Source organism: Canis lupus, chromosome 4 (assembly GCF_048164855.1).
Source record: "Canis lupus baileyi chromosome 4, mCanLup2.hap1, whole genome shotgun sequence".
NCBI lineage: Eukaryota > Metazoa > Chordata > Mammalia > Carnivora > Canidae > Canis > Canis lupus.
Genome location: NC_132841.1, coordinates 59,613,708 through 59,630,685, shown reverse-complemented (window position 1 = coordinate 59,630,685; position 16,978 = coordinate 59,613,708). Strand labels below are relative to the sequence as shown.

Genomic DNA, 16,978 nt, shown 5'->3' with positions numbered 1-16,978 from the left:
CCCTGATGGCGGAAACAGATCCTAGGATTTGGATGCCAGTTGCCTAAGGCCTCTGGAAGCCAAAGCTCTGACAGGACAAAAGGCTGCTCAGGTCTTGAGATGAGGCCCAGTGCCTCCTCCTAGCCTCCCCATGTGTCTCTACTGAAAGAGCCCCTCTCCTGGTTTGGTTGACTGTCATAATCACTTGGGAAACTTGTCGAAAAGAAACATAACAAGGCCCCCTCAAGGGGTTCCATAGCTAGGTCTGGGGTGGGGCCTGGGCATCTGCATTTTAAACAGTATCCCCAGGTAACTTCAAAGCAGGCCTGGGTGTGGAAACCAGTCCTCTAAGTGGCCTTCGAAACCCTGCCTGCGGCCCCAGCTTCCCGGCGACAGGCCCGTTCAGCTCCTTTACACTGATCGAGAAACTGAGGTATGGCCAGATGCACAGCTGGGCCCTGCCATCCCTCCTAGTCCAGCTTTTGGAGGATTTGCAGCTTCGTTTGTATTATTGGCTGTGGAACCAAGGGAAGGAGAGAAAGAGAGAGGACACATGCAGACTGTCTTCTCGTTCTCTCTCTAAGCTGGGAGTCGTAAAGACCAGCCCTCAGGGAAGGCTGCGGGTCTAGGACTGGCCCTTGCTTTGCACGCATGGGAGGCTGGGGCCCAGAGCCAGGCAGTGACCGCCCGAGGTCTCCCAGCTAGCCGGTAGCGGAGCAGAGGCTGGAACCCCCGAGGGTAGGCTTTCTCCTCCATCCAGGCCTCCAGGCTCCAGGCCTGAGTGCTCTGCACAGGCTCGTCCTTCCCGGACGCGCTCACCTCTGAGAGGCCTGGAGGCTGTTCTCTTTGCTGTGCTGTGGGGGGAGGAGCAGGGAAAGGACCTGAGATGCCCTCAGGGTGGGCCTTTGCCCCGGGGGAGGCCCTGGCTATTCTCCGAGGATCCTTAGGTCTAATTCTGGGCCTTCTGACTCTAAGATCCAGAGCCTCTGAGGGCCAGGAGCCTCCCACAAACATAGCAGAAGGGGCTCACTGGGCGTTGCCTGGAGTCAAGGCTCCGGGTCCCTACATCTGGATAGACCGTGTGAGTCCCACCGCCAGCAGCCTGCAGCAGCCCTAGGTCGGCCTCACTTCCGGCCGGGCACAGCGTATGTGGGAGGGGATAGGCCCTCCCAGCTCGCCGTCAGCAAAAACCTGAGGAACACAGGGGCCAGGGTTCCAGGCGGGACACGAGGAGGGAACACAGAGCAGAGACTGCATCAGATTCGAACATACAGTGACAGGATGGGACATGGGGGAGAGGGGTCACGATGGCACGGATGGGACACCAACAGGGGGCAGTGAGTGGGGTTGAGGGGTGGGAGCAGTCGGCCGCTCCTCAGAGAAGTAGGGGCTTAGTGGTGGCTGGGAGGGGGCCGTCACTCCTCAGTAACAGAAAGACTCCATTTCCCTGGATCACGGATGATGACGATACTAATCATAACCCCATACTGACCGGGGTCTTTCACCAAAAGTAGAGTCACATCTCTCAGAACCATGTGGAGAAGCATGGTTCTAGGGTCAGCGAAGCCGGTAGAAATAGAGGCAAAATTAGCCTCGAAAAGCCCATAAAGTACAGTATAAAGTACAGTACTCTGCAGCTCTGCTCTCCAACCAGCCCATCTTCCCTCCAGCAATCACTGGGCCTCCAGCTAAGCCTCCGACGAGGTTGGTGGTGTCTCTAGGGACCAAGCTGTAAGAATACGCACTTCCCCATGGGGGCTGAACACGGATAGGCTAACGGAGGGCCTGGTGGGACTCCCCAAGGCCCACTCCGGTGCGAGCCTCTTACTGGCCCCAGCGAACACCTGCCATTCTCCCCTTGTACAGATGACCCAGGTGCACAAAATCGATGACCCAGGTCTCCAAAGGAGGGGAAGATGGGACCCTGCAAACCCACGGCTTCTTGGCTTGAGGTCCAGCGTCATTCATAGTGAAATACACGACGGAACCCCCTGCCCAAAGGGACATATTACAGGCCGGGCTCCCCAAATCCTGGTTACTGTCGTCTTCCAGCTGGACTTCCCTCCTTCTCCACCCCCATAAAGGGCAAAGAGACGGTCTGGCCAGGAATAGCCTTTGGGGAGACTATTCTTCATCCACACCTGCGCCACCCTGAGAAGTCACTTGGGGTCTGTCCTGCTGCTGCAGGAAAGAGTGGCTTTCTCTTCTGTTGTGCCCACTGGTAAGCCCTGCAATGACTGGCCAGAGTTCCACCATGCTCGGTGATGCCCTTGCCTTCAGGCCGTCTCTGCCTCCTGGCCTTGCCTGGAGAGGAGCCAGAAGAGAGCTTCACCCCAAGACCCAGCCTGAGGGAGGCCCTGACCTCACACCCAATGGCTGCATGTCAGCCCTTGCCAGGGCCACACCTAAGAGCCAAGCAGATGGCGTAGCCCACCCTCTGCCCCCTCCTCCTCCACTGACCTGGGCCACAGCCCACTGGCACCTGTGGCCTCTGTCCTATACTCCCAATATTTTTTTTTTCCTGGGGAACCCAGCACCCCCAGTGTCTATACACTATGGCCAAGGGGGCCCCAGTTGCTCCAAACTGGGCCAACCTCAAATTGCACATTCCCCCAATACCCTTTCCAATTAGACAGGGGAGAGAATTTGACTCATGGGTAATCCAAAACAGCAAGTAAACCAGAGCTCAGTTCTGGACTCCATCATAGGATTTGGGATAAGCGTGGGTTAACTTTATAAACTGGGTTGGCTTTAGATCTGTGTTGCCAAATACTTCCTTGATCAAACTTTGTTTTCAAGAGGAATCTTACTTGAAAGTGCAATCTAGAAAACAGAAAAGACAATGCTGACTAGCATCTCATGAGCATGTATCCCACGCCAGTACCCCTGCTAGCTCCTCAAAGCCTATTATCTTCCTTCATCCTCACAAATAGCCCTGGGAGGTGGGAATCCCTTTTACCCCCATTCGATGGAATGAGGAAACACAGGCTCAAGGGATTCAAATAACCGGCTGAGGTTTCCAGCTCCGCTAAGTCCGCCCTGGCTCCCTTAACCACTGCGAGGTCTGTAACACGGAGCTGCTCTGGCTGTAGTGGGCGAGCGAAGCCCAGAACCTTCTCTGCTCGGCCTCCTTACTATCCTACTCTACCCCATCCACTGCCAAGGGTGCCTCCCCAAAACGTTCAGACTCCAAGAAGTTCAGTTTGAAAACCACTGACTTTGGCTGATAAACAAATAATTATGTATTCTTCAAGTACCCACGATGAGAAGGAAAAGGGATTAGAGAGAGTTTTATTGCCTTTTTCTTTTTCTTTTCTTTTCTTTTCTTTTCTTTTCTTTTCTTTTCTTTTCTTTTCTTTTCTTTTCTTTCTTTTCTGTTTTTAAAGCTTAAATCTTAGAAATCATGAAGTCTACCCCCCTCCCACCGCATCCATTGTACCTATGAGGAAACTCAAGACCCTGGAAGGCTCAAAGCAGTGGGGAGGCCCAAATCCTGCCCTCAGCCAGTCATCCAGCCCAGACCCCCTTCCATGCAACCCCTAAACCAAAGCCAGTGGCCTGAGACCATAAATAGCACTACAATGAAGCCATGAAGCCACCAGCCCACCTGGGTGGCTGTGTTTGGACAGCATCCCACACCTTCCAGCATCCTGGGCACAGCCCAGCCCTGAGTCCCTGGCCAGTCAGGGCTCTGAGCCCAGAAAAAGGCAGGGTCTCAAGAGAGGAGAACCCACAAGGCAAGCCAGTGGCAGGGGAGAAGGGAGGTGCAGAGAGGGGGGGCAGGCCCCAGAGAGCAGAGGGAGGAGAAGAGAGAGGTGGGAAGGAGGGGTCAGCAGGGTGTGGAAAGAAGTAGCTCGGGCATCAGGGGTGGGGATGGAGGACAGGCCTGGGTCAGGGGAGGAGGGGACTCTTGGCACTGAACCGGCAGGCCTCGACAGGGGAGGGTGGGTGTCTCTGAATCCCAAAGCCAAGAGGAGTGGCTATCCTTCCTCCGTGGGCTTTGTGGGTTGGACTGGGGTGCGCACGGGGTCAGGGGTCACGATCAGCTCTGTCTCTTCATTGTACCCTCACTTTCCGGTCCTCCCATCCCGGAGAACCAGAGATCTCCTTCAGACCTGCCCCTTGCCTGGGCGCCCGCCCTATCCCCAGGCCACCTGCCTCGCCCATCTGCTTTAACGCCCCCCTCCCCCTCCTGCCCCCGCCAATCCTGGGGATGGCCCGGGCCGCACGAGGGACGACATCTGCCCCATCTGCCCGGAACACCGTGGGCAAGGCCTGGGCCTCGCCCCAGCCCCGCAAGCCAGGCCCTGTGGGCGGAAACGCTGCCGCCCGACGCGATGCCGATGCCGATGCCGATGCCGATGCCGGCCCTGCCAGGCCCCCCGGGGGGCTTACCTTCACACCATCATTCTTTTTGTTTCCTCCACTCTTCCCTCCTGCGAAGGAGAAAAAGTAGAGGGTTACCAACAGCAGGCAGGGCACCGAGGCCCACAGGGTGAGGAGCAGCAGCATGGGCGCCTCAGCGAGCCGCGGGCCGCCTCCTCCTCCTCCTCCTCCTGCTCCTGCTCCTGCTCCTGCTCCTCCTTCCTCCCTGGCGCCGAGGCCTGGGGGTGCCCGCTAGGTGGGCCTGGGCTCCCCGCTCCTCAGCAAGCCCCAGCGTGCCCCTCGGGCCCCATGGGTTGCGGGAGGTGACCGGTGCGTCCCAGCCCCGTGGGGTCAGTGTCTCAGCCTGGGGATTCCCTCTGGATCCCGGTCACCGCCCGGGCTGGTGGCGGCCAACCCGGAGGCCTGGCTGCCTGGCCCGGGGCTGGCTTCTCCCTCCCCGCCCCAGCCCCGCTCTAATTTTAGCCCCACGCTGCTGCCGAGGTCATGTGTCAGCCCTGCCTACTCACTCTGGACAGCTGCGGGCCTTGTTTTGCCGGTGAGGAGAAGCAGATGCCCCGCTCAGGGGCCCACCCTGCCAGAGCACCCATCCCCTCCAGAGGCCTCCCTCCCCTCAGACTTCAGAGCCCCACGGCTGGGCTGGCAGCTCCGTGGTGGCTGGGAAAGGCAGAGCAGCCCTGGGGAGGCCCCGCCTCTGTCATTCCTCTCTCCCTCCTTACCTCCTGGCCAGAGCCCTTGGAGAGGGCCGCCCACGGCCAGGAATTGGCATGGATGCCCAGCCCTGCCTCGCGTCTGGCCTCTGGCTGCTTCAGACCACAAACAATTGCCTTACGTTAAAGGAGACAGGGTATCTCTAAAGCGCTTAGCACAGCACTTGACGTGTATGCAGTAGACGCTCAGTAAATGTGTAGCCACTGTAAGTCCTCCTCCCGGTGGCCTGGGGATGGTGAGCCTGGGAAGAGGGGAGGCACGGGACCTGGATGCCCCAGAGGCTCTGAGGGACAGGCTCATGCTGGCCCAGCCTCCCAGTCCCCCTCACGAGTCCACCTGTGACCCTTCCAGGCAAGTTTCCCTCTTGCAGAGTAAATGCGGGGGTGGGTGCCTCTGGATCCCGAAGCCGAGAGGGATGGCTGTCCATCCTCTGTGAGCTTCGTGGGCCGGGCTGGGGCGTGCAGTGGAACAGGGGGAGTGGTCGCCCCTCAGCTTCAAGGGGGCCCTCTCAGCTCCAGCCCACGACTGCAGGACTGCAGGTTCTGTGAGGTCACGTGTTCTGAATTTCAAGAAAAGACAGAAAACTGGGTTTTTCTGTGAAATCTCCTCATTTGTAATTGCTGGGGACTCTTGTCAAAAGCGCCGCTGTTTTAAAAACACCCCTGGTCCCCATGAGCCCATCAAGAGATGGAAACTGACCCACGGGCACCATTTTGGGAGCTCTGAGTTTCCAGGGGCACTTCAGATGTTAAAAAAAGATTCTGACTGTCTGGGTGGCTCATGTTTCAGTTGAAGGAACTGTAGGATCCTTGTCTGGGGAGAATGCGGTGGGGCGAGCCCAAATCTGAAGCTGCAGAGTTCTCATGCCTCTGGGTCTCATTCTTCCAGCTGGTTAATCTGGCAGGTAGACTCCCTGCAAAGTCAGAGCCATAGCTTCCCAGACCGACCCCTTGCTGTGGAACCGGCCACATGTCCACAGCAGCCCTAGCTGGCTGGCCCAGCAGCCCCAGTCAGAGGGCCCCTCGGGTGAGCTTTGCTATATCTGCTCAGCTGCCCTGTCAGCTGTCCGGTCTCCCCAGAGAGAAGCCTCTGGCAGGGGCTGGCCTGGGTGCTCTCCAATGTGCCAAGGGGAGCTTCTTGCTAAGCCATGACACTAATCCCTTCCTTTTTCTCTTTGGGGCTACACGCTGCAGGTCGTTGGGTACTCCCTGTCTTAACCAGTCGGCTCTGGCCAAGGCCAAAGGCTGCTACCCCGGGCTCTCTGATGACCCATCTTGGTTAAGAGCACTTGCTCTGGGGTGGTGCAAAGCTGTACTGAAAGCAGGCTCTGCCTCTCTCTCAGGCCCCCACTGCCCTGTCACAAAGGCCACCTGGGTGAAAGCATGGAGACTGCTGAGTACAGGGCTCAGTACCAGCAGCAAACAGGAATATTGCTACTCCCTGGCCCTGGTTCAGTCCTCCCTGGACCTATACCCCAATATTCGGGAGGTTTCTCTTCGGGCTGGCCCAACCTGAGAATCCCAGCACTGGTGGGAGGCTGGGGAGCCAGACTCAACCTCTAACCCTTCCTCGTGGGCCTTTGGCTTGCTGACCTTTCAGCTCCCGCCGCCTCTGGGTGCAGGTGACCCAAGCCCCCAGTCTTAAAGTCCTCTGTATCCCTCACTCTTCCCAGGCTCCTGGCCTGAGGCCCCATAGATATCCGACAGGGCGATGCTCCCAACAGACCTGTGCAGGATATATATGGGACTCTGAGGTCCCACCACCTACCAGAGAAGTTCCTGGTAGCCAGCATAGTGGTGAGGATGGCTCCCTGCAAAGATAAGGAGGGAAGGTGGGGGACAGGAAGTTGGAGGGAAGAGGAGAGACAGAAATGGGGAGGGGGGAAGGAGGCAGGTGCTGCATTGAGACACAAAGCCAAAGCCCTCTGCCCTGCTCATCCAGTTGCCCTCAACCCATGGCCCAGAGACCATCCCTGCCTCCCTGGGGAAATCGGGGTGAGCCAGGCCTGAGCTGGCACAGCTCCTGGGACAGGGCCATCCTAGCAGCAGATATTAATAGGTTCCAGTGACCTGGCCAGAGGTAGTAGAAGGGCTCGGAGACACCTGTTGGTGGGGACTTCTAAAGGCCAAGGACGATAGACCCTGCCCTCCTGGGGCCACCCTCCTCCCCCTCCACCCAGGCACTCAGTACCTTACTTCACCACTAGTTCATCTTCCCCAGGGCTCCTGGGCTCACAGCCATGGACGGTTGACATGAGAAAGCCTCTTGTCTCAACAAGGGGCCCAAGGATGGCCTTCCTGGTCCTGGTGCTGTCTGATTTAGACAGTCTCTGAGTCTGACAGCCCATGATTTTAGGACATTTTGAAATATGCTCTGTGACCATTCCCCGTGGGGAGGTGGAGTGGGACTTAGTTCTCCTGGCATCATGCTGCCCACCACCCCCTTGGCCCATGTCGCTTCCGGAGCCACCATGTCAGGCCTGGGAGCAGTTGGTGAGAAGGTTCCCAATGAGCTGGGGCCTCAGGATCTGTCACTCAGCATTCTGACAGCTTCTCTGTTCCAGCAGGCTGGAACCCCCTCAGTTGCTCTTCCTACCTGCTCATGGGGTCCCTGGCGAGGTCTAGGCCAGGGGGTACCACAGCCCTGGGAGCACATACAGTCTGCTTGAGAGGCAGCTCCTGGCCCACCTGGGTCCCCTTGTGGCTTCCTCTGGGTGGTGACCCCTGTCCCTGTCTCTTGGCTTGTCCTCTCTAGTGCTTGGCAGCAGGACCTCTTACCCACCCCCCACCTCCCAGTCTCCTGCCCAGTCCCATCTCACCCCCTAGAACCTCTCGCCAGCCACACTGAAACACTTAGAGGCCCCCTATGGGGTCAAGCTCATGCTCCCAGACTTCTGCATGAGCTTTTCTCTCTGTGGAACATCTGCCCACTCTGACTCTACGTGGCTAATGCCTGCTTATCCTTCTGGGCGTCCGCCTAAGTGCACCTTGCCCAGCAAGGCTTCCTGGGATGCTTGCCCTGGTCCTTCCAGACCCGGCTCGCGGCCCTGCTGTGGTCACCTCCAGCCTCAGGGCGTGCCCCATCACAGCACTCACCACTGCCCCTTAATGTCCTGGTTCCTTGTCTGTCCTTTCCACCTGCTCACTCCCCAGCCCAGAGAGTCGGTGCTCAGTAAGTGCTCGTTGACTCAGGGAAGGAGAGAACTTGTGAGTGAGTCTCTCGGCCTCTGTGGAGACCCAACCAAGCTACGCCATGTCCGGGGGCCACGGAGGGCGAGCACCTGTTACCTTCAGTTTTCTCCTGGCGTTGAACTTCTTCAGGCAGTCCACGGTCTCCTGTCTGTGCATGCAGGAGGCTACGGTGGACCGGTGCTGGAGGAAGTGGGGAGAGGTGCGTGAGTGGGAGGCAGGCCCTCCCAAAGGCCCTTCGGCAGGGCGTCTTACGGAGCTGTGGTTGGCATCTTAGGGGGGACAAATCTTTGTTCTAGGGGACATTGTAAATACGGCAGGTGCTTGGCATCCCTGGCACCAGACATTCCATGCCAGGAGCACCCCCAGTCAGGATGCCAACACAGAAGGCCTCCAATGTCCTCCCACTTCCCCTTGAGAACCAGAGCAAGGTAGCATCTCTGGATTAAGCCACCTTGACCCTATGCTGGGCCTGAGGGGCCAGGGGCAAGGCCAGGATTCCATGGAGGTCTGGACCCTGGAATCTGGAGGCGCTCCTGGTAGGGCCCTGCCGAGGAAGGCTCACCGAGATCCAGGGGTGCTTGAGGGCCTCAGCGGCCGTGATGCGTTTGGATGGGTTGATGGTCAGCATCTTATTGATCAGATCCTTGGCTTCCGGGGTGACGGTGTCCCATTCTGGTGATGGGAACTGGAAGGGGCAGAGGGGCCAGGTTTGCCCAGCCTACCCCAGGCCACCCCTGCGATCCCCCAGCCCCTGACTGGCAGGGGAGCAGGCAGGGGTCCTACTGTCCATCCACTGGGCATCCAAAACCAGGAGGAGTTGGGATCCTTAATGCAGGGGCCCCTCTGGAACCAGAGGAGGGTCAGGGTCCTTTGCCCCCAGGACAAATCAGAGCAGCGGCCAGAGGGGAAGGAGGCCTTCCTCTGTTTTCCTGAGGCTGTGCCTTATCTGGGGAGCAGTAGGCCAGTGGTTATAGGCCAGACTTCAGAGTCAGAAAGCTTGTCCCATGAGCAGCCTGGTGGCTCAGTGGTTTAGCGTTGCCTTCGACCCAGGGCATGATCCTAGAGACCTGGGATCGAGTCCCACGTCGGCTCCCTGCATGGAGTCTGCTTCTCCCTCTGCCTGGGTCTCTGCCTCTCTCTCTCTCTCTCTCTCTCTCTCTCTGTGTGTGTGTGTGTGTGTGTGTGTCTCATGAATAAATAAATAAAATCTTAAAAACAAAAAATAAGGCTTGGCCCAAGTCCTGGCTCTGCCTCCTGGGCTGTGTGATTTTGGACAAGACATGTGACCCTCAAGCTGTCCCTAAAGATATGAGGGTTCAATATGATATAAAACACATAGCACATGGCTTGATAGAATCAGCCTTATTGAAAATCAGCATAGCTCAGTCATTAGAAACACAGACACTAGAGCCGAACTGCCTGGGTTCAAATCCCAGCTCTACCATTTCTTAGCTATGCGGTGCAGGCAGTTATTTAACCTGTCTGTGCCTCGGCTTCCCTTTCTGTAAAATGGGGGATAATAATCTTATTTATGTCATAGCTGGGTATGAGGATTAGCGCTGATAATGTAGAAAGCATTTAGAAGAGTGCTGTGTTAGCTATTATTATTTGTATGTGCATTATTATTTGTGTGTGTGAGAGAGAGAGGGAGGGAGAGAGGGAGGGAGGGGGTCTGGCTTCTGGGGCCTACCTTCTACCGCTCACCCCACTTTGGTGATGCTTCTGCCCTTTGGGGCCCCAGGCTAAATGCCATCACACCAAGGCCCAACCATGAGGTGGGGTCGTGTGCCGTCACCCCTCAAACTCCACCCACCCTACAACTAAAGGGTGGCAGGGGGCCTAAGTGGGTTGGGAGGGCAGGAGGGAGACAGCTTAGGTCTCTGACCTCCCTGGTATTGGCTTTCACCAGAAGGGACACAAGGGACCACAGGGAGGCCAGAGAGAGGAGGGACACTCACATCATAGGCGCCAGCTTTGATCTGCTGGTACAGGCGGTGCTGGTCTTCATCCCAGAATGGGGGATACCCAACCAGCAGAATGTAGAGGATGACCCCTGGGGAAAGGACCAGGAGAAGCCTCACCCTTCTGTGAGGAGGAGCGACGAAGAGAGGAAGAATGGGAAAGGAGAGGGCACCCGAGGGGCAAGCACCCAGGGTGGTGAGAGGGCTTTGGGATGGACTCACCACAGGCCCACAGATCCACGGGTTTCCCATATGGGTCCTTCCGCAGCACTTCTGGGGAGAGGTATCCCGGCGTCCCTGCGAACCCTGCTCCCCAGACACACAGACAGGCAGACACACACACAGAGGTTGGCATGTAAGCAACCTAGAGCAAGATCCTGCTGGAAGAGGGATGGGGTTGCCCTGGAGATGGGGAAAACACTCCCCGCCCCCCAGAGTGGGTCAGAGGCAGGAAGCTCTGGCCTGGCGAGGCAGCAAAGCCTCTAGACCAGGGTGGACAAATACACAGTGCACCTGTCACCACCCCCACTCCAGAGCCTATGGCAGAAGTCATGGATTAATCCCAGAATCCTTCCCGTGGTGTCCTGACTCAGCATCATACACTTCTAGCAGCTCTCCCGCAGCCACTACCGAGTGCTGGTGCCACTCTAGACAAAATGTCCTTGCCATGCCCGGAAAGACTGAGCAGAACCCTTGCCCGCGCCCTACCCTTCTAGGAGCTGGGCCTGGGCTAGCAGGAGGCCTGCCCCTAACTCTGGTTTTGCCCTATGTCCCCTGGGGAGGCCTCTTTTCCCTCAAGGCTTCAGTTCCCTCATCTGTCAAATGAGAGATTAAGGATTCCTCCTTTTACTACCTCCCAGCAGTGTTTCGAGGATCACTTGAAATAAACGGGCACCCAAAGTACTTTAACAAGTAATCATAAGAACAGGCACTCTTTATTGTGTGTGTGCTCAGCATCGGACTGAGCATTCCACACCTGGTCTCATTTACTCCTCACACAGCCCTGAGGACCCACGGTTATCACCCCCATTTTACAGATGAGCCACGAAGCCTCAGCAAGGTGAAATGACTCGCCCCCAAGTCACACACCTCCTGAGTGGCAGAGTCAGAACTTGAACCCAGAGCTCTGGCTCTAAACCACTGATCAGTAGCACCCCCCAAAAAGTTTTCCTTTTTGAAAAGAACTCAATTATGTCAAAATCTCAGAGTACGCTGGCTCTTCTGAGCTTAAAGGCTGGCTCTGCCGCTTTTAACTTCCCATGAACTCTTCCAAGTTTCTTAGCCTCGTGTTCCTTGTTTGCAAAGTCAAGACCATTGGCTCTGGCACGGCACCCAGGCCGTTAGGGGAACCCATGGAAGCCCCCAGCCAACACTGGTGGCGTGTGCGCATGCGGAGAAGCCGTGTACTGTTTTGATGGTAACCGCATCCCTGCCCCTGACCCCCATGGAGATAGGATGGGCAACACCCACCGACCAGAGGCTAAGTGCGGTGAGACCTCTGCTCCCTGAGCCCTGGCTCATGCAACAGTCATCTCCTGCCTGTCCCTGCTGGGGCAGGGGGGCTCCTAGAGCTCAAAGCGTCAACACAAGGCTGGTCCCTGACACCCCTGCCGTCCCCTGCCCCCACTCACCGAACCATGCCTGCTGCTCCCCTTCTACCTCTATGGCCAGGCCAAAGTCCGCCAGCTTCACCGCTGCGCCCTTGAGTTTGGAGGCCAACAACAGATTCTCCGGCTTCCCAGGACCAGAGAAAAGAGGGAAATCAGGGAAGAAAGAGCCAGAGGACAGTGAGCAGATTCAGAGCCTCACCTCTGGGGCCCTGAGCCTACAGGAGGAGGAGCAGTGGGCCCTGACCCCACCTCCTGTCCCAGCCACAGGACCCTGAGCTTCGGCCCCCAGAGAGGGGAACACCCTAGGGCATGCAGGACAACCTGCAACAGGACAACCCTTTCTCTACCACCCATCCCCTCCTTCGCCTCTACTCAGGGTTTGGGGCTGAGGCTGATGCAACGGCAGGGAACTGGGGTGGGGGGAGCCACACCGCAATAAGGAAAAAGGAGTGACATTTATTGTGCCGCTACTGTGTGCCAGCCACGAGGTTGAGTAGTTTGCATATATCACCTCACTTATCACCTCAACAACATCTGGGATAGGCATTATTATTCCCGTTTTCCACAGTGGCCTCCTGCATTCCCTGAAACTGTCATGCTTGCTCCCATCTCAGGGCCTTTGTACTTCCTGTTTCTCCTGTTTGATCTGCTCCTTCTCTGAGTTTCACAAAGCTGGCCCATTCTCTTCATCTGCTCCTACCTTCATGTCACCCCCTCAAAGAATCCTTCCATGACTAAAGGAGGAGCCCCCAGGTATCCTCTGTCTTAGTGACTGGTGGTTATGGTCACAGATATCACAATTTGTAAGTTTTTCCCCATGTGTCTATGTGCTTGTTTATTGACTGTCACCTCTATAGACAGTGAGCTCCTTATCTGTCTGTCAGCCACTATCACCAGCACCTAAGGCGGGGGGCAGCTCATAGCAGGCACTTAATAAGTATTTGTCATACGTTTAAAGATGAGGAAACTAGGGCAGCCTGGGTGGCTCAGCGGTTTAGCGCCGCCTTCAGCCCAGGGTGTGATCCTGGAGACCCGGGATCGAGTCCCACGTCGGGCTCCCTGCATGGAGCCTGCTTCTCCCTCTTGCCTATGTCTCTGCCTCCCTCTCTCTGTGTCTCTCATGAATAAATAAATAAAATCTTAAAAAAAAATGAGGAAACTAAGGCCCCCAAAAGTTAAGTGACTTGACCAAGATCACACAGCTGATAAGGCACGGAGCCAGAATCAAGGCCAAGTCTGGCTCTGGAGCCATGTTCTTAACCATTCCGGGCTGAGAGATGGGGGCCCCATATGTGCCACCTGGCCTCTGGGGACTGGAAGACAGCTGTCTTCTGCTGGGTGTGGAGAACAGGAAATCCCCCTGCACAGGCCAGAGGGGAGTCGAGGTGAATTCTGCAGCTGGGTAGTCCTAGCCTATGACCTGGCTCCGCCACTTCCATGCTATGGAACTTGGGAAAACCATTTCACTTCTCCGAGCTTTAGATTCCTCTCAGAAAAGTGCATAAAGCCCACCTCATGGGGTGGCACATGGATTAGTCATGATAATCCACGTAGGGCACTTGGCAGTGGCCCACACCACATGCTCCATGAGCATTAGCACGGCTTGGGGTGGGGTGGGAGCATGGGTTCTGAGTCCCTGGAGACAGCTGATTTCCTCTGACCCCCCCTTCCCACTGGGACTTCTGAGGGGGGCCCCACATCTGACCTCTCACTGCCCAAAGCTAGGCAGGACCCAAACAAATATAGCTCCATCTGCCTGTCATGAAGGCCTCTTTTATCCTCTGGGGACTGCGTTCCCAAAGTGTGCTGGGTCTTGGTAGCCGCCCTGTCCTGATTTGATGAATATGCCACTAATTAATCTATCCAGAGTGGCCTAAATTTGTGCTGCCTCTCCTCCTTCCTCCTCCCATGCAGGGGCTGTAGCTATAATGGGAACAGGCCCTCTGGGAGAACTGCCCTGCCATCTGGCCGGGACCCTCTTGGAGGGTACACTTGCCTCCAGGTCTAGACTGAGCCCTAGGGAGCTCCCCTGTGACAGTCAGAGGTGGGTAGGGGTTCTGGGCAGAGCACTGCTTCCCAGAGATAGACCTGGACCTTCTGAAGGATGCCCAGGGGGAGTGTCCAGAGAGGGTGTCCAGGCTGAGGAGGGCCTGGAGGTCCCATCCAGGGTGGGGATGGAGGTACAGCCTGCAGAAGACTTAGGAGGTCCAACAAAGCTGCCCAAGTGGCTCTGGGGCTGCTCTGGGCTGGAGGCTTGATTTGTGTGGCCACCCAAGGAACAGGATCTGGGCTCAGAAGGCCGGGGCTCCATTCCTAGCTTAGGCACAATTGAACTGCATATTCTTGGGCAAGTCCCTTAGGCTCTTTAGGCCTCTGTTTCCTGCTCTGAAAATTGGGGGTAATTTGTGAGCTACCAGCCTCAATGCCTTGAGGCTCAGCCAAGAAGAGCTAGGAGTCCGTGCTGACTCCAGGCAAGGCCAATCCTCGGTCACACATCTGCTTAGGCCTGTCCTTCTTCTCCTTTGGGTGGGAAGAGGAAGAACCCTGAGGGCCCCAAGGCCTGTTTTTCTTCTCCCCCCACCTGCCAGAGACCCAGAAACAAGAATCACAGTGCCTCTGTGCACCAGGCTGTGCTGTCTCCTTTGACATCCTGGCAACCCCAAGCAGACGTTGCTATGGCAACCCCACTGTAAGGATGCTGAGGCCCTGCCACCAGAGAGTGGCCTAGCTGGGCCCTGGACCCTGCCGTAGCTGGCCTTGGCAGCCGAACTACATCTTCCCTGGTCTGGCCAAAGCACATGGGCCTGGGAGTCAGGAGACTGGATCCCATGCCTAGATACTCCTCCCTGCACCCTCATCTAAACAGTGGGGTAGATATTTCCTGCCCACCCGACTCAGGGGACTTAAAGACCCCTGGCTTCACAGGTGGAGGGCAGGGCAGGAGGCAGAGGGGCAGGCTCCTGGGTGAGCCGCACCCCAGGATGGGTCACTCACCTTCAGGTCCCGGTGCACCACACCCATCTGATGGCAGTGCAACACGGCCTCCAGGATCTGCTGGATACAGTGGCTGGGGACAGAGAGGGAAGGGTCCCCGCGTGAAGGCAGGCATATCCCGGGAACCTGGGAAGCCAGTAAGGGAGACACCCCGCCCCCCTGCCACCATTGCCAGGCCGCACCTGGCACTCACCTGGCATCAGCCTCACTGTAATACTCCCGGGCCACGATGTCCTCAAACAGCTCCCCGCCAGTAACCCTGGGGAGATAGGCACAGAGTCACCCTCCCACAGAGGCTCCACGTATTGCCTCTTCTGGAAGAGTCTCCAGGACGCTAAGGGGTGGGGGTACCCAGGGACCTCGGAACCTCAGACCAAAGGGAGGAACCCCAGGGACCCTGGCAGGGGCCTCCTGCTACAAACCTCTTCCTGACTCCAAGCTGACCCTTCCACTGACTTCCCTCCCACCACTTGCTCTGCTCTCCCACTGGGTCCAGGCTGGGGTTAGGACAGGGGCTGGGACGCTTAGGTTCCTTAGGCTCCTGGAAGCCCAGGCACTGGGATTTTTGTTGCTGTGTTTAATAAAATTTATTTTTTAGAGTATCTTTAGGCACACAGCAAAACTGAGCAGAAGGCATGGAGATTTCCCATATACCCACACATGCAGAGCCTTCCCCACTATTAACTGTTTTTTTTTTTTTTTTTTTTTTTTGCAGATGGGACCAGTGTCTTCACTGAGTTTCTCTGCCAACCCAAGAACCTATCATTTCATTGTTTTTCATTCAGTTGACTGGCTTTCAAAACTTTAAATTTACTCCAAAAGGAAACTGTATCTTGCCACTAGACATGGAAAGCCAGTACCACTGGCCACAAATAGAAACAAAATGATGTGACAAGGAAGTAACAAGTGTGTGTTGGCGTTTCAGGGAGACCCACCTGCACTGTTTGGGTGGCAGGCCTACCACATTCGGGAACCTTCTGTCTCAGAGGAGGGAATTCAGCCCAGCTGGGGGGGCATTTGGGAATCAGGCCAAGGGACCCAGCTAGGTCATCCCTGCTCAGGCTGCCCCTAGTGCCCTCGTACATCCCAGGGTGGGCCCAAACTCACAGGTCGAAGATCAGGTAATGATGTCCCTCCTCAGAGATGCTGTCGTGAAGCCGGACTGTGGGAGGGGCCCAGGCAGCCAGTTAACCTCCAGAAGCTGGCTTCCCGCCCGCTCCTGCCCTCTCACCTCACCCCTCCAACGGCCAACATTCCAATTTCCCAGTCACTGAGCACAGGCTAGAGGACAGGCACTTTGACAAACGCCAGGTGAACGATGGCTCACTGACCTTGGGCATCATCAGAGGAGGCCCAGGTTTTAAGATGAAAGACCCCTCCCTGCTTTGGTCAAAGTCTGGCCTCTTCCTTCCTCCAACCCTCAGCCTCCTTGCTGGGCAGGCTGGCATCATGGCAATAACCTGTGGCTGGGGTCTCTGCCACTTGCTAGCTGGGTGACTTCAGGCAAGTTGCTGTACCTTTCTGAGCCTCTCATTTCTTCCCTGGACAATGAGAATGAAACTCCCGGACCTGCAGACTCATTGTGAGAATTCCATGAGGCACACAGTCGGTGTCCACCCAGTGCCGGCCTGAGGGAAGAACCCTGCTGTGCATCCAGGTGTGAGATAAGCTAGCCCGTGGAGGTGAGGGGACAGCGGTCCCTGAGTTAGGCGTGCTGAGAAGCTGTCACCTCTTCATACCTCATTTACCAAGAACAGAGCTCCCCAAATTACCCCCTGAGATTCTGGAAGGAAGGGCCCAAGGCCGGGGGGCTGATTCTGGGGGGCTGGACCCTGCCAGCCAACTGCATTTTCTCCTGGGACTGCTTCACATCCTTTCCTGAGCCACAGCCTAAAAATGTCCACAGAGCGGGGTGCGTGCTCAGAGAATTAGGATACGTTGCACAGCAGAAGATTACGCAGCTGTTAAAACAACACAGCAGTTACGTATCTCCCGGTTCAAAATCATCTCTGAATTATGTTATTTGGTAAAAAAAAAAAAAAAACAAAGTACAAAACAGCATGCGTAGTACTTTAAAAAAAAAAGTTGTGTTTAAGCTTGTTTATGTCATAAGCTTCTCTGGAAGGATACAAAAAAGTGGGCATTGAGG

The 16,978-nt window shown here is 56.5% G+C and overlaps 1 protein-coding gene across 3 annotated transcripts in view; it reads right to left on the bottom strand.

Moving 5' to 3' along the window:
- CAMK2A (calcium/calmodulin dependent protein kinase II alpha) overlaps positions 1-16,978 on the bottom strand; it is a 65,144-nt gene that overhangs the window by 18,818 nt on the left and 29,348 nt on the right. For all 3 annotated transcript variants that reach the window (XM_072824537.1, XM_072824539.1, XM_072824538.1), the window contains exons 4-13: positions 15,937-15,991; positions 15,023-15,088; positions 14,830-14,902; positions 11,857-11,959; positions 10,448-10,531; positions 10,223-10,317; positions 8,827-8,949; positions 8,361-8,444; positions 6,841-6,883; positions 4,375-4,415 (exon numbers count right to left, since the gene is read on the bottom strand). In XM_072824537.1, coding sequence (XP_072680638.1) covers positions 4,375-4,415; positions 6,841-6,883; positions 8,361-8,444; positions 8,827-8,949; positions 10,223-10,317; positions 10,448-10,531; positions 11,857-11,959; positions 14,830-14,902; positions 15,023-15,088; positions 15,937-15,991 — 767 coding nt within the window. The remainder of the gene's footprint in view (positions 1-4,374; positions 4,416-6,840; positions 6,884-8,360; positions 8,445-8,826; positions 8,950-10,222; positions 10,318-10,447; positions 10,532-11,856; positions 11,960-14,829; positions 14,903-15,022; positions 15,089-15,936; positions 15,992-16,978) is intronic.